This window comes from Chlorocebus sabaeus, chromosome 1 (assembly GCF_047675955.1).
Source record: "Chlorocebus sabaeus isolate Y175 chromosome 1, mChlSab1.0.hap1, whole genome shotgun sequence".
Lineage (NCBI taxonomy): Eukaryota > Metazoa > Chordata > Mammalia > Primates > Cercopithecidae > Chlorocebus > Chlorocebus sabaeus.
Window position 1 is genome coordinate 114,581,778 of NC_132904.1, and position 17,043 is coordinate 114,598,820.

General features: G+C 41.2%; 1 protein-coding gene across 4 annotated transcripts in view; it reads left to right on the forward strand.

The window, feature by feature from the left end:
* The first annotated feature begins 2,086 nt into the window (after positions 1-2,086).
* The window catches only part of UBE4A (ubiquitination factor E4A), a 40,890-nt gene continuing 25,933 nt past the window's right edge, over positions 2,087-17,043 (forward strand). The window contains exons 1-9 of one of the 4 annotated variants that reach the window (XM_073021356.1): positions 2,113-2,191; positions 7,271-7,401; positions 8,166-8,327; positions 11,763-11,936; positions 12,558-12,670; positions 14,617-14,769; positions 15,616-15,775; positions 16,199-16,401; positions 16,607-16,816. In XM_073021356.1, the coding sequence (XP_072877457.1) occupies positions 8,207-8,327; positions 11,763-11,936; positions 12,558-12,670; positions 14,617-14,769; positions 15,616-15,775; positions 16,199-16,401; positions 16,607-16,816 (1,134 nt within the window). In that variant the 5' untranslated portion in view covers positions 2,113-2,191; positions 7,271-7,401; positions 8,166-8,206. Of the gene's footprint in view, positions 2,192-7,270; positions 7,402-7,807; positions 7,828-8,165; positions 8,328-11,762; positions 11,937-12,557; positions 12,671-14,616; positions 14,770-15,615; positions 15,776-16,198; positions 16,402-16,606; positions 16,817-17,043 lie in introns of those variants that run through there. The other 3 variants (XM_008021060.3, XM_008021061.3, XM_073021357.1) reach the window with 3 other exon arrangements.

Below are 17,043 nucleotides of genomic sequence, written 5' to 3' on the forward strand. Positions count from 1 at the left end.
CCTCCCAAGTAGCTGAGATTACAGGCACACATCAACACACTCAGCTAATTTTTGTATTTTTAGTAGAGACAGGGTTTCACTATGTTGGTCAGGCTGGTCTCGAACTCCTGACTTCAAGTGATCTCCCCACCTTGGCTTCCCATAGTGCTGGAATTACAGGCATGAGCCACTGCACCCAACCCCATTTTAACTATTTTTAAGTGTACCATTCAATGGTATTAAATATATCCACAATGTGTAGCCATCATCACTACCCATTTCAGAACTTTTTCATCATCCTAAACAGAAACTTGGTACCCATTAGACAATAACTCACATTCCCCTCTCCCTCCAATCCCTGGTGACCTCTATTATACTTTCTCTCTCAAGAAACGTGCCTATTCTGGGTACCACATATAAATTGAATCAAACAGTATTTAGTCCTTTCTGTCTGGCTCATTTCACTTAGCATAATGTTTTCAAGGTTCATCAGTGTTTCAGCATGTATCAGAACTTCATTCTTTTTCAAGGCTGAATAAGTCATCTGTAGCTATATACCATATTTTGTTTATGCATTCGTCTGTTGATGGACATTCTGGGTTGTTTCCACCTTTTGGTTATTATGAATAATGCTACTGTAAACATAGGTATACAACTATGTAAGTTTCTGCTTTCAGTTATTTTGAACATCTATGTCAAAGCGGAATTGCTTGATCACATGGTTATACTATGTTTAACTTTTTGAGGAATCATCAAACTGTTTTTCCAAAAAGTCTGGACTATTTAACATTGCCATGAGCCATGCATAGGGTTTCAATTTCTCCACATCTGCCAACCATTACTTTCCTTTTTTTATATATAATAGCCATCCTAGTAGGTATTAAGTTTTATTCTCATTTCCCTAAAGACGAGCGATGTTGAGCACTCTTTCATATGCTTATCCACAATTTGTACAGTTGGCCTTCCATATCTGTGGACTCCATCTATGGATTCAACCAACCATGAATTGGAAATATTCCAAAACAAATTTCATCTGTACTGAACATGTACAGACTTTTTGTCATTATTCCCTAAACAATACAATACAACACTATTTAGATTTACATTGTATTAGGTATTATAAGTGATCTAGAGATGACTTAGTCATCTCTAGGATGACACAGGAGGATGTGCATAGTTTATATGCAAATACTGCATCATTTTGTATCAGGAACTTGACCATCCATGGATTTTGGTACCCAGGGGGTCCTGAAACAAATCCCCCACAGATACCAAGTGGATAGTTATTCTCTTGGAACGTATCTTCTTTGGAGAAATGTCTATTCAAGTCCTTTGCCCTTTTTTGAACTGAACTGTTTGGGGTTTTTTTGTTCTTGTAGTTCTTTATATATTTTAGATATTAATCCTTTATCAGATATATGAATTGCAACTATTTTCTCTCATTCTGTGAATTTTCACTTGCACAGCGCTTTTAACTCTTGAAAATTATTTCCTTTATTATTTTTGTGTATCCTGATCTCTTGCCCTCGTGATCCGCCCGTCTCGGCCTCCCAAAGTGCTGGGATTATAGGCGTGAGCCACTGTGCCCGGCCATTTATGTGTATCTCAAAAACAACCTTGTAGGATGTATACCGTCTCCACTTCACAGAGAAGAAAACTGAAATCCAATCAAAAATAGCACACTCCAAAGACTGCTCCGAAGACAGCACAATAACAAACTTTTAGTTGTTATTGCTATTAGTGTCATCCCTTTGAATAATAGAGAGTAACAGAAACTGCTTCAAAAAGATATAGGACTGGTGGGAAAATAAGAGAGCAGACCCCCAACAGAGGTTGCGAGCAGAGCCAGGGATCACAGTTTTATCTGCCCTCGGTACGCTGGTTTCCAAAACCCAGCCTCATATTCCACACTCCAAAGCGCACTGCCAGGTGGACCCACTCCCGTACCCACAATCCGACCCCATGCCACTTCCTGCCACTTCCGCCCCGCCTCCAGTCCGCAGCTATACAGCTAGCGCATGAGCTGTAGGCGGATTTGAGCGCCAGTCCCCCGGGTGAGCCTGCACACGGTGCTTCCGGCGCGGAGATGAACTTCCACAAGCCCCGGCGCTTGTTGATGACGTAACATCCGGTTGATGTGCTGAGTCGGAAGTGGGAACCCTTCGGCCCCTGAGATTCTGTCGTGTCGTCGCTGCTGGCCCTTCAGGCTCTGGTAAGACAGGCAATAGCTTCAGGGGACGGGGTCACTGACTTTGCGTTGTGATATTTTCTGCTAGTCCAATGCCACTTCATGCCTGTTCACTCTTATCTTCTCCAAATTCCTTCTGTGCTTTCCTAACCAGGCACCTTCTCTTTCTTGAACTTCGACCCTGTCTGATTTGGAACCCCTTACAGTGCCGAAGCTTCTGATGTCTCTCTGTACATTTCTGTCCCCATCTTTGCCAAGCCCCTCCTGGACAGGCCGGAGCGCTATCATTGCATTATCTTTTGACTTACTTTCTCTAGAACGTGCCCCAGGCGGGCGGATCTCCCTCCTTCCTGCGAATCCCTTATGGAACATGGAAGGATCAAATATGAAGAATAGATAACAAATAGGCAGATGCCAAGAAGATAAGATTAATCGCGAGTCGTAAGCAAACCAGTTGAATGCATACGTCAGGGTGTTGACATTTCTTAAGGCAGGTGATGAGTTCACCTCAGATAACTCTTGGGTCACTCTGCTTCATGTTTCCTTGGGTTTAGAAGACACTTCTAAAATTGAGTGACCATGGCTCATGACCTTATATTTGATGAGCCTTCCCTTTAGGTTCAGTTGTATGCCCTGAGAGCAAGCATGTGTTTAGTCTCGCTGTCATTTAGTGTTTTGGCGTCACGTGGAAGCCCACCTGCGATAAAATGGGATCCAAGAAGGACTGCTGTCTGCTTTTTGACTTGACATCCTTCTAGGTTGCAGATAGATGTGTTGATGGAATTTTGTTGCCACATTCGTCTGGCCTGATAGTGTTAGGTGAAACATACAACAACGAAAATTGTTTTTTAATTTATATTTTAAATTGATATTTTAATTTCTATTTTAAATTGATATATGTATTATTTACCAGGGCACAGACCTTATGGGAGGATATGATTTGATAGAGCTTGATTTTGACAATCCCAGTTTTACAAAGTGTTCCAGATATTTCTGTTTAAAAACAATACTGCCTGGGCGCGGTGGCTCACGCCTGTAATCCCAGCACTTTGGGAGGCCAAGGTGGGCGGATCACGAGGTCAGGAGATCGAGACCATCCTGGCTAACACGGTGAAACCCTGTGTCTACTAAAAATACAAAACATTAGCCGGGCGTGGTGGCGGGCACCTGTAGTCCCAGCTACTCGGGAGGCTGAAGCAGGAGAATGGCGTGAACCCGGGAGGCGGAGCTTGCAGTGAGCCAAGATCGCGCCACTGCACTCCAGCCTGGGCGACAGAGCAAGACTCCGTTTCAAAAAAAAAAAAAACCAAGTCTGATGTTAACACAGTTATGTGTTCATGAGAGCTGACAATGGTCTTAAAGGATTAGTGGTACTATTCATAAACAAAGCTTGAATCAGGAGGAGGTGACAGAATTTTGTAGGACAGCTATTATAGATATAGATCTTTGCAGCAGGTATATCAGAGTGAAACTTGTTTTCAAGGAGGACATATTTTAAAAGAATCAAATCCAAAAGCTTCTAAGGATTGGTAGTTGTACCATCCCAAAGTGTCTGACAACAGGATAGTGTTGTATCTCTGTATGGCGTTGAAAATAGGAAAAAATATGTATACATATATGTATGTGTGTATATATACACATACACACGTGTATATATACACACATACATATACACGATATATACACACACATATACTCATATGTGTGTGTGTGTGTGTGTGTGTGTGTGTATATATATATATTTTTTTTTTTTTTTTTGGAGGGGGACAGAGTCTGACTGTGTCGCCCAGGCTCTGCTCTGGAGTGCAGTGGCGTGATCTCAGCTCATGGCAACCTCCATCTCCCAGTTTAAAGTGATTCTCCTGCCTCAGCCTCCCAAGTAACTGGGATTACAGCCTGGCTAAGGCGTGGTGGTGTGCGCCTGTAATCACTTTTAGTAGGGTTTCACCACATTGGCCAGGCTGGTCTCAAACTTCTGACTTCAAGTAATCTGTCCACCTTGGCCTCCCAAACTGCTGGAATTACAGGCGTGACATATTGCACCCGGCCCTGAAAATAGGAGATTATAAATCCCGAGTGATATTATTGAATATTAAACAAAATATTTAGGTTTCATTTTATCAGGCCTTTAGAGTGGGTGATTATCTAGGTACTCTTATTTACTTTGGTAAGTGCATTGAACAAATCTAAAGTTTGTACACAGATTTGACGTACCTGTGAAAAAGATGAGCTTAGTGAAAGGTAGGTGAGAACCTTTTTGTTTTTCACAGATAGTAGAGATGACAACAGAGACTTATTTCCATCCACCATTCTACACATGCCAAGATACCAAAGAACCAGCGTCTAGCCTGGTAGCTTGACCTTCCACTGCAACCTAAGACAAGTAGTAAAGCCCTTACCTTGAAGTAGGATCATGGTCACGGTGATGCTGTTGATTACAAGGAGTTCAGAAAGAACTACGTGTAAGATTGAAGCCATTCAATAACTACTTATTTAGGATTGTGTGATTGTGATGTATAATGCTAGACACAGAAGAGAGAATAATCAGATATGAACATGTAATCAGAAGAGCTTACAGCCTAGCAATGCAGAAGATCTGCTTAGAAATACAATGCAGAAAGTTTAAACTCCTAGTAAAAGTAGAGGTAAAATGTAGAAAGCTAGCTTCTTTATACAGTGCAACAGTATAGTATGGAGAAAGAAGGAAGTAATGCAATTTATGGTGATAAATTCTTCTTGTTTATCTTGGTAGTCTTTTTTTTTTTTTTTTTTTTTTGAGACAGTTTCCCTCTGTTGCCTAGGCTGGAGTGCAGTGGCATGATCTTGGCTCACTGCAACCTCTGCCTCCCAGGTTCAAGCCATTCTCCTGCCTCAGTCTCCTGAGTAGCTGGGATTACAGGTGCACACCACCACACCTGGCTACATTTTTTTGTGTTTTTAGTAGAGATGGGGTTTCACCATGTTGGTCAGGCTGGTCTCAAACTCCTGACCTCATGATCTGCCTGCCTTGGCCTCCCAAAGTGCTGGGATTATAAGCATGAGCCACCGTGCCCAGCCTTCTTTATAGTCTTAAGAGCTTCTCTGTCATATGTGCTGTATTCCTGGCTTTCAGCTTTCTTTCTGCTTATGTGTTGCAGGTGATGCATGTCCTTTGTAATAATCTGGCCACTTTTCAGTTGTGTTTTAAAAAACATCAAACTGGTTTAGGCACTTAGGTAAATTTTATTGGTTTTTGTAACTGAAAAGTCCAGACTTCTCTTTCCATCTCTCAATTCTATTTTCTAGTGTATGTTGGCTTGATTTTAGGCTAGGCCTTTTCTAAATGGTGTAAAGATGGCAACTCTAACTTACCGGCCTAGCAACTCAAGCAGGAAAAAACTCACTTTTCTGTAGGTTCAACTGAAGTCATGAAGCTGGTATTCATTGACTCTGTTAGGCCTCCATAGTGTCTTTTGCCCACTCCAGGATCAATTGCTTTGGCCGGAAAATGCTGTATTCTTTTTAGCCCAGCCAGACTTGTATGTTCATTCCTGGGGCTAGTGGGTGAAGTCAACCCCTTCTGAACTGGTCAACCTCTTCTGGATTGAGTGGAGTGGATACCCAAAGGAAAAAATGAATGTGATGTTTTAGAGAGAAAAATAACAAGAGCTCAGTATACTTTATAAAAATACCTCTGGAATTTGAGGTATTTTAGGATGGAAGTAGAAGGGTGGTCAGCTAACAATAAGACAATTCTTGGTGGTTTTACATTTACTAGAGGAAATAATTAAACTTATGCAGTAATTACATGGGGGAAAGCCCCCTCATTAATTTCAATACTAAATATGGTATCTTTCCCTTTTTACATTATTAAGCTTGACTAAAATATACATAGCAGGCTGGGCACGGTGGCTCAAGCCTGTAATCCCAGCACTTTGGGAGGCCAAGACGGGTGGATCACGAGGTCAGGAGATCGAGACCATCCTGGCTAACGTGGTGAAACCCTGTCTCTACTAAAAAATACAAAAAATTAGCTGGGCGAGGTGGCGGGCGCCTGTAGTCCCAGCTGCTCGGGAGGCTGAGGCAGGAGAATGGCGTAAACCCGGGAGGCGGAGCTTGCAGCGAGCTGAGGTCCGGCCACTGCACTCCAGCCTGGGCAACAGAGTGAGACTCCGTCTCAAATAAATAAATAAATAAAATATACATAGCAAAAAATAAAATACAGAAGGCTAAGTGCAGTGACTCATGCCTATAATCCCAGCACTTTGGGAGGCCAAGGTGGGAGGATCACTTGAGGTCAGGAGTTCAAGACCAGCCTGGCCAACGTGGTGATACCCCATCTCTACTAAAAATCCAAATAACAGTTAAATTCCTTGAAGTAAAGCTTTGAGCTGCACTGAGAGGAGACTAGACTGCCTAAGTCATTACAACTAATTAGCCGTTAGCTCTTGTGTGGAAAAAATGGCAGAGGAGCATGAAGCAGGTGCTGAAGATGCCTCAGAATTGTCAAGAAATGTTATAAATCATCTCTTTCTCTGGTAAATAAGGGTAACTTTTTCGACCACATTAGTTTTTGGGTTTTTTTGTTTTTTTTTTTTTTTTGAGATGAAGTCTCGCTCTGTCACCCAGGTTGAAGTGCAGTGGTGCGATCTCGGCTCTCTGCAACCTCTGCCTCCTGAGTTCAAGCAATTCTCCTGCCTCAACCTCCCACCTCCCAAGTAGCTGGGATTACAGGCACCTGCCAGCCACCACACCCGGCTAATTTTTGTGTTTTAGTAGAAATGGGGTTTCACCATGTTGGCCAGGCTGGTCTTGAACTCCTGACCTCAGGTGATCCACCTGCCTCAGCCTCCCAAGGTACTGGGATTGCAGGCATGAGCCACTGCACCTGGCCCACATTAACTTTTGTTAATATGATCCTGTGAGGAGTCTTGCCTCAATAAACTAAAGGTAGATCAAATGTTCTTTTTTTCTTCCTTTATACCCCTACCCCCGCTATTTCTAAGGTCTCTGTCCTTGTAGCAGTTCAAGATCCTTGTGAGCAGAACATTCATACCCTTTGTCTCTTCCCACCCTTTTCAGAGTTGTATTTAATATTTCTATGTCATGGCTTTAAAATTTCAGAAAGGGGAGAAAGCCTTTCAGGGAGCGCTGCTTATTCTTTTGTGCCACTGAGTTCCCTTGGTCTCGAATGAGGAAATGTAATCAGAAGAGTGTGAATGCAGGCTCAGTCAGCTCTACTAAACACCTTTGAGGTAGATATATTTCATATTACACAGTAGACCTGACCGTTGAAATTTGTGTTTCTTCAGTATTATTTTAAGAAATCGGGTAAACAGTGAAGGTTAGATATAGCATGAAGCAAAGACCGTTTAATTTTTAATGGAAGAAATATCAGTATTTTTAAGCCTAGAAATAAATAGATTGCTTAATCTATGTTAAACACCCACAACATACAGCTAAACTGCTTCCAGACCTGATTGCCAGAGTCCAAATCGAAGACATGGCTTTTACTTAATTTATACGTAGCTGAGGAATTTTCAGCCCCAGCCCCAAGTCATAGAAGTGGCTTGTCCTCGCCCCAGTGAGTGAGAACTAGACTGCCAGCTTCATAATTCTTGGGAAATCCATAATTCTTGTCTTATTATTTTTCAGTGCCACATTGTTATTACAATCAGTAGGTGAGTTCTCTCTTTGACTTCAATAATTCTTTCCACTTAACCTATTTTCTTAAAGGTATAGCAAATGAAAGCATATCAACAGATGAATGCATTCCAGCTGAACATGTTTTAGACTTTTTAGTTTTAGCTATCCCCAAATCAAGCCAGCGAGTCCAGCTGGTAGGTTTGTAACCGTTTTGCCAAAAACATCTTGAGTTTGGGGACAGGAATTGGAAAATCTTAACCCAAAGTCTTTTTAAATGTGTTATATTTGAGAAATGGGAAAAGAAACAACCACGGGTATATTATAGCTATTGTGTTATCTGCCCTCTTGTGTCTCATACCTGTCCTTTGAACAGCCCCTCCCCCTAGGTCTGGATGGAGGATACCTTAAAGTGAAATGACAGACCAGGAGAATAACAACAACATCTCAAGTAACCCCTTTGCTGCTCTTTTTGGCTCCCTGGCTGATGCCAAACAGTTTGCGGCAATCCAAAAAGAGCAGCTGAAGCAACAATCTGGTAAGTAGAGGAGCCAATAGCAGGAGATAAGATGACCCAGAATGGGGTCTTCCCAAATTACATTTCTTTGAGTCCTTAATTGCAATTGGAATTTAAGTTTGGGACAAAAGTTGGTTTTTGTTTGTTTGTTTAGAGCAGAAATTGGGGTTTTTTGTTTGTTCGTTTTTGTTGTTGGTTTTGTTTTGAGTCCCTCCCCTCCCCAGTCCTCTCCACTGTGCAAAAAGAGACCAGATAACAGGTGGTTCCATAGTAACAGATGCCAGTTGTGATCCCAAAGCTGTCAGGCTGTTTTCTTTAAAAGAAAAAAAAAATCACCTAGTAAAAGCTATTTAAATAAATGTTTTTAACATAGGACACTGAGGTGGTAAGTGTAGGTGTAAAAAGCAAGTCGTGTGCAGCTATAGAAAGTAGATGTAAAAGGAAGAACTATAAAAGCTTTTTTGACCTGTAGGCAAATGAGACTTGTTCTTAAGCTCAGCACTTCAAAGGCCCTCCCAAGCAAAGTGCTTCTTCTATTCCAATGAGTGGCATCGTTTGTAGCTTAGTCCTGTTAGGACAGACTTTTAAAAAAATCTGATCCTTAGCCTTACTGTGAAAAAAATCAGAATAACATCTCACTAATCAGAAAAAATGGTTTTCTTTCTGGGACCAAATTTAAAATCAAGTCCAGCTTCCTCCTATAAGGAGCATATACACTAGAAGAATTAGGATTTTTCTCAAATATGTTAGTCTTCTGGAGATATTCACAATCTTTCAAACCAGAAATTGCTCCCCTTCTCTCTCTGAAAAGAATAATAGTGTTTTTCTTTTGAGAGAAGGAGAAGTGTTTGCGTTTTCCCTTTGTTTATTTTTTTAAAAAAACATTCAGGTGCATAGCTGACTTTTGGCCTTTCAGAAAGGGCTGAAGAAAAAAGAGGTAAAAGCAAGACAGATGAGTGATTGATGCAAGGGAAAAACAAAGTCAATGTTGATTTTTTTTAACATGATATTTTCAGTCTCTGAAATCTCTCCCAGAATTCTATGATACGGGCCCAGAATGGGAAATAGGTTTAGAAGATTGTAGGGGAGAAAGCAGAGTGAAAAATAGGAAAAATAAGGAATGAGAAAGTATGATTTATGAGTATGTGGCTGAGGGAAATTTTGCCAGATTCTTAGCTTCTGTCACTATTGGAGGTCAGAGAAGAACTCAACAGTATAGCAGCTGAGCAACAGAACGCTTGTCCTTCTGGCTATAAACAGACATAAATCTGGCTAGAGTTGGAAGCACTGCAGGCACATGCCCTTCTGTTACTATTTTGGCACCTCTTCATCTTAGTTTGTTTACACTGAGTTTATCATGCCACCAGAGCCAACCTGTTTCCACTAGCAATTAGTACTTTGCCAAAACCTTTGGCTTCCTATATTGAGCTTATACTCACCACACTGAAACAACTCTTACTTTGAGAGTTTTACCTGGACTTTCAGAGTAACCATTCTGTCAATAGAGAAAAGTAGATATAGACTCATATGTGGCATATAGTGAATCACATTACTTTTATGTAGTCATTCAACATGAATGATGGGGCCGGGCACAGTGGCTCGCGCCTGTAACCCCAGCTCTTTGGGAGGCCTTGGTGGGCAGATCACTGGAGGTCAGGAGTTCGAGACCAGCCTGGCCAACATGACAAAACCCCATCTCTACTAAAGATAAAAATTAGCCGAGCGTGATGGCAGGCGCCTATAATCCCAGCGTTTTGGGAGGCCAAGGTGGGCGGATCGCCTGAGGTCAGGAGTTTGAGATCAGGCTGGCCAACATGGTGAAACCCCATCTCTGCTAAAATTACTAAAATTAGCCAGGTGTGGTGGTGGGCGCCTGTAGACCCAACTACTTGGCTGAGGCAGGAGAATCGCTTGAATCTGGGAGGCGGAGGTTGCAGTGAGCCAAGATCACACCACTGCACTCCAGCCTGGGCGACAGAGTGAGACTCCATCTCAAAAAAAAAAAAAATCAAAGGATGGGAGCAGATTTTGAGGACAGAAATTTTTTTAAAAAAATAAAAATAAAAATAGAAGGAATTTCATCAATAAGAAAAGAGGAATAAGAAAGAAAAAAAGGTACAAAAGATGTGACAGATAACTTATAACCAAATGATTAAAAAATTTATTATCATCAATCATTAGAGAAATGCCAATTAAAACAACCATTAAATAGTTTTTTTACCTATAAAATGTGTGAAGATTCAAACAGGCACTCTCTTATATACTGTTGGGTTTGCATGCAAATCAGAACAGTCTCTTTGAGGGTAACTTGGTAGTAAATGTTAACTTTTTTTTTTTTTTGAGATGAAGTCTCGCTCTGTCACCCAGGCTGGAGGGCAGTGGCACAATCTCGGCTCACTGCAACCTCTGTCTCCCGGGCTTAAGCGATTCTGCTGCCTCAGCCTCCCAAGTAGCTGGAACTACAGGTGTGTGCCACCATACCCAGCTAATTTTTTGTATTTTTTAGTAGAGATAGGGTTTCACCATGTTAGCCAGGATGGTCTCAATCTCCTGACCTCGTGATCCGCCCACCTTGGCCTCCCAAAGTGCTGGGATTATAGGCGTGAGCCACCGTGCCTGGCAGTAAATGTTAACTTTTTAAATGTTCAAGCTCTTTGATCCAGCAGTTCTGCTACTGTGAATTTATCCTGTAGAAATACTCATACAAGTGAACAAAAAGGGTTAAGTTGTATTCAGTGCAGTATTTAAAATCATGAAATATTAGAAACAACCCTATTGTTCATCAGTTGGAAAGTAGCTACTTAAATCACAGGGCATGCAAGAGATGTGATACAATACAGCCATTAAAAAGAATGAGGTAGGCCTCTAAATGACCTAACAAGGAAAGGTGTTGGTGCTGATTAAGAGGCAAGCTGAAAACAGCTATGTATAATATCCCATTTTTTAAAAAAATTTAAAAGATAGTAATGAATATTAGCACCAGAATAGAAAAAAATTCTTGAACAGTGTTAAGTATCTTTAGGGAATTGGTTCAGGAGACTTTCTCTACTATGTTTTTCTGTACAGTTAAGAACTATTAAAACAAATGTGATCTCTTAAAATCAGGGAGAAAAGCCATACATTTAAAATAATTAAAGGCATTTTGATCTATTAGGTAACTCTTTGTTCACTAGGATTCTGTAGAGAAGATAACATATTGCTATTTCTGGCAGTGTGGAGTATAATTATGGATAGAAATAAAACTTTTGCTTTGTAAAATGTGGTAGGATTTATAGCCAGGAATTTCAAAACCCTATACTTAACTTCCCTGACTTGAGATGTTCACTAATTAGATGATTAGCTTGTTTTACATCCAAAATTATCATCCTCTTGGTTACATTTATTATTTTTGGTAGTATGCTTGATTCTCTCTTAAAGAAAGGGGTGTAACATTTAACAGTATACATTTTCTGGCAGATGAACTCCCAGCTAGCCCAGATGACTCGGATAATAGCGTGTCAGAGAGCCTGGATGAATTCGATTACTCTGTGGCTGAGATTAGCCGCTCATTCCGATCACAGCAAGAAATATGTGAGCAACTCAACATCAATCACATGATCCAAAGGATCTTCCTTATTACTCTGGACAACAGTGAGTTACAAACTTGTAGCCAATCTCTTCATGATTCTACCCTTCCTATTTCAACTTGGGCTAGGGGCTTGCTCTTAGAAACTGATTACAGCTAATGGTTAGATACAAACCTACTCACTGCACTCCCTGAAATTCAGGTTTTATATTTCAGTGAAGCTTTTGGTATGATCTAAAAACAGTATTTAGACACAGATCTGTTGTTCCCGTTTCAATACTGACTGCACTATATAGCTACTTGCCTTTACTACCTTAAAAGGGACATGGAATGGTAGCCAAACTGATTTTCTTCTCAGAGGTAACCTAAATTTTCAGATGGGAGCCCTCAGAGGCATCAGAGAGTGTTTGCCCTCTGTGCCCTGTCTGTGGTTAAACCCCAAGGTTGGTACTAATGTCTGGGATTTACTCTTTAAATGTCATGATGCTAGGTTTATAACAAATCCGTTTTTCTGTGACTAGAGGGGAAAAAAAAAGATTTGAATCTTTAGATGTTGCTTTGTGTATCAGGATCATTCTGGTATTCCTGAGTCAGATTTGCAGTTCAAGAGTGATGCTGTCAAGATCAGTTGTCTGTATAAGACAAAAGCATAATCCTTAACCTATCATATTAAAACCATTTCCCAGGTGATCCCAGCTTGAAAAGCGGGAATGGCATCCCCAGCCGTTGTGTGTATTTGGAAGAAATGGCAGTAGAGCTAGAAGATCAAGACTGGCTCGATATGAGCAACGTTGAGCAGGTAATATTCTTATGTTCCTAATGTGTACCCTTAGCAAAAATTAGCTATGCACCTGAACTCTGCTCACTGTTCTCCAACTTATGCTTGTGTCCATATGTCCATCCCTCTCTCTTTTTTTTTTTTTTTTTCGCCAGTAGAAGGCCAATTAACCTGGATGTGCATCTCTAACATTGTGGTGTTCCTCTTTTGGAATCTTTTTATCTGCCATGGCCACATGTCCAAATCTACCCATCCTCTAAGAACCAGTTAAAATGCCTTCTTAATTACAAAGCCTTGGCCAGGCACATGGACTCACGCCTGTAATCCCAGTACTCTGGGAGGCCGAGGCAGGTGGATCACGAGGTTGGGAGATCGAGACCATCCTGGCTAACACAGTGAAACCCCATCTCTACTAAAAATACAAAAAATTAGCTGGGCATGGTGGTGGGTGCTTGTAGTCCCAGCTACTTGGGAGGCTGAGGCAGGAGAATGGTTTAAACCCAGGAGGTGGGGGTTGCAATGAGCCGAGATCACATCACTGCACTCCAGCCTGGACAACAGAGCAAGAATATCTCAAAAAAAAAAAAAATTACAAAGCTTTGCCAAATAAAAGTGTTACTTCCTTCTCTGGGTACCTAGAATAATCAGCCTCTGAATCTCTTATGGGAATTGTCACTTTCTATCTCATGTTGCAGCTTTCTTATGTACCTGTCTTATCTCCCCTATTAAACTTAAGTTCTTAAGGACAAGGCTCATCACTTTTTCTTCTGTATATCCTTTCTATCTTAGTCTGTTTTGTGTTGCTATAAAAGAATACCTGTGACTGGGCACAGTGGCTCACACCTGTAATCCCAGCACTTTGGGAGGATCTCTTCAGACCAAGAGTTACCATCCCTGGCAACACAACAAAACCATGTTTCTACAAAAAATACAAAGAATTAACTGGCTGTGATGGCATGTACCTGAAGTCCCAGCTACTCAGGAGGCTGAGGTGGGAGGATTGCTTGAGCCTGAGAGGCAGAGGCTGCAGTGAGCCTCTGCACTCCAGCCTGAGAGACAGAGTAAGAAAGACCTGTCTATAGAAAGAAAAAAAAAAGAACACCCAAACAGTAATTTATAAAGAAAGGTTTCTTTAGCTCACAGTTCTGCAGGCTGAGAAGTTTCAGGGCATGTCCCTGGCCGCTGGTGAGGGCTTTTGTGCTGCCTCACAGCATGGTAGAGGAAGTCAGCAAAGGACACATACGATGAGGACACACGCAAAGAGGAGAAAACCTGAGAGGTGTCCTGGCTTAATAAGAACCCACTCTGGAGGGAATTTATCCATTCCTATGAGAATTAATACCATCTTGTGAGAGCAAGAACTCATTCACCACCTTGAGAACAGCACCAAGCAGTTCATGAGGGATCCGCTTCCATACCCAGACACCTCCCGCTAGCCCCACCTCCAACAGTGCCACATGGAGATCAAATTTCAACGTGAATTTTGTTGGAGACAAACATGTAAACCACAGCACTTTGAAAAAACAGTGTGTTGTACCTTGCAGGTGCCTGAGTAACGTTAAAAGAATAAAAGTTTGGTAGGAAAGACAGTTGACACCTTGCAGTTTAACTTCACATTTAGAGTATCTTTATATAAGTCTGAATGAGATCAACAATCACACAGAATAGTAGATTTCACATTTAAGTTTAATCACTGATCTCAGCACCATTCAACAAATAGTCTTTTAATGCCTACTCTATGCTGGGGCTATACTAGACACTTGAGGCTTAGTTTAGGATAACTTTATATATACCATAATTTTCTAATATTTTCTAAAGTAAAAAGATACAGGGCCCTTTATTTCTCCTTCACTCTACGTTCAAATCTGTGATTCTTGCTAATAAACTATCAGAATTACCTTTTACATCTTAATGTTCTAAGATTAATTTTGCAATAGTTTAGTATTTTTGTTTGTTTCTCTTTATAGGCCCTCTTCGCTCGCTTATTACTTCAAGATCCAGGCAACCACTTAATTAACATGACTTCTTCTACAACGCTAAATCTCTCTGCTGATCGAGATGCAGGGGAGAGGCACATTTTTTGTTACCTTTACTCCTGCTTCCAGAGAGCCAAGGAAGAGGTAAAGGAATAATCCCCATTGAATACTATATTGTCCTCTTGGGTATGACTTTAGCATGTAGGCCAGAGTTGGATCCGTCTTTATATCAATTTATATATGTCATAGTATGTCTAGAACTGAATATCAGGGACAGTAAAGCTTTTATACCAATTTATATATGTCATAGTATGTTTAAAACACTGGATATCAGATGCACTAAAGCTTTAGTCTGTGCTTTCTGTATGTTGGGGTCCACCCTTCTCCCCAATTAACTAGTTACGCCTATTCTCTCCAAAACCTCTTTAGAAATCACATCCTTAAAAAAGTGTCATGAGGCTGGGCACAGTGGCTCACTCCTGTAATCCCAGCACTTTGGGAGGCCAAGGCAGGCGGATCACATGAGGCCAGGAGTTCGAGATCAGCCTGGCCAATGTGGCAAAACCTTTTCTCTACTAAAAATACAAAAAGTAGCCAGGCGTGGTGGCACACGTTTATAATCCCAGCTATTCAGGAGGCTGAGGCAGGAGAATCACATGAAGCTGGGAGGTGGAGGATGCAGTGAGCTGAGATCACACCACTGCACTCCAGACTGGGTGACAGAGCAAGACTCTGTCTCAAAAAAACAGAAAAGGACTCATGAATTCATTTCCACTGAGATGTAAATATTAGAGTAGGCTAAGCCTGACATTTCCAGGATTGGAACTTTAAATAGGCAGATAGATGATTCCTTAAGCCAAGGATTGAATCTCTAATTAATTTTCAAGCATCCACAGGAAACCAGTCTGTCTCTTCTATTCTATTCACTATGTCTACTTTCATTCCAGATTAGAGTTAGACTATTCGCTCTTTTCTTCATGCTGTTTGCAGATTACCAAAGTTCCAGAGAACCTGCTACCCTTTGCAGTGCAGTGCAGAAACCTCACTGTGTCTAATACCCGAACAGTTCTTCTCACCCCAGAGATCTATGTTGACCAAAACATCCATGAGCAACTGGTAGATTTGATGTTAGAAGCCATCCAGGGAGCCCGTGAGTACATGAGCAAAATCTGTAAGCTTCTACATTTTGATTTTCAGATTTAAAATTTCACTAATTGCATTAGAAAGTCTCAGAGCCATTATGGTTCTGGTACAGATTAAGGAAGAGGGCTCACATATTGATCTTTGAGGTTGAGTACCAGTAAAATAAAGCCGGGCATGGTAGCACACCCTTGTAGTCCCATCTACTCTGGAGGCTGAGGCAGAAGGATTCCTTGAGCCCAGGAGTTTGAGGCTGTAGTGTGCTATAATCACACCTGTGAATAGCCACTACACTCCAGGCTGGGCAAAAAAGCAAGACCCCCATCTCTTTAAAAAAAAAAAAAAAAAAAAATTATTGAAAGTAAAGAGCTAGCGTGTAAAGGCGTGTAAAAATTGTTGTGCCCTCCTTTCTCTCTCATTTGTCTTCTGTTAGATTTTGAAGATGTAACTGAGTTTTTGGAAGAGGTCATTGAAGCCTTGATATTGGATGAGGAAGTTCGAACATTTCCAGAAGTCATGATTCCAGTGTTTGATATTTTATTGGGCCGAATAAAAGATCTCGAGCTCTGTCAGATCCTTTTGTATGCATATCTGGATATTCTTCTCTATTTCACTAGGCAAAAAGATATGGCAAAGGTAAGTCTGAAAGATGATATATATTCAGTTGAGCTGGATGTGTAATACATTATGCTTCCGTATCCTGAAGACACTATAATATTACCTATAAAATAAGAAAAAGATAGCTTGGTTGTTGTATCAACTTAACTGTTTTGAGGCCCTCCCACCCCATCACCTTATCTCACCATGCAGACGAATAAGCAGGACTTGTCTTCTCTTACAGGTTTTTGTAGAATACATTCAGCCCAAGGACCCTACCAATGGGCAAATGTACCAGAAGACCTTGCTGGGAGTAATTCTGAATATCTCCTGCTTATTAAAGACTCCGGGTGTTGTAGAAAATCATGGCTACTTTTTGAATCCATCTCGTTCCAGCCCCCAGGAGATCAAAGTACAGGAGGCCAACATCCATCAGGTGGAACTGTTTACCAGGGTATCCCAGCCCCCGATCTTAAAATAGTTTTCTCAGAAGCAGATACAGATAAGGCTGCTCAGGCCTCTCTGGAAAAGCAAATTGATCTAGTTGGCTTTTACATCACATAAATAAATTAAAGCTGGGCATGGTAGCTCAAGCCTGTAATCCCAGCACTTTGGAGGCCAAGGTGGGAGGATCGCTTGAGCCCAGGAGTTCAATTTGAAACCAGCCTGGGCAACACAGTG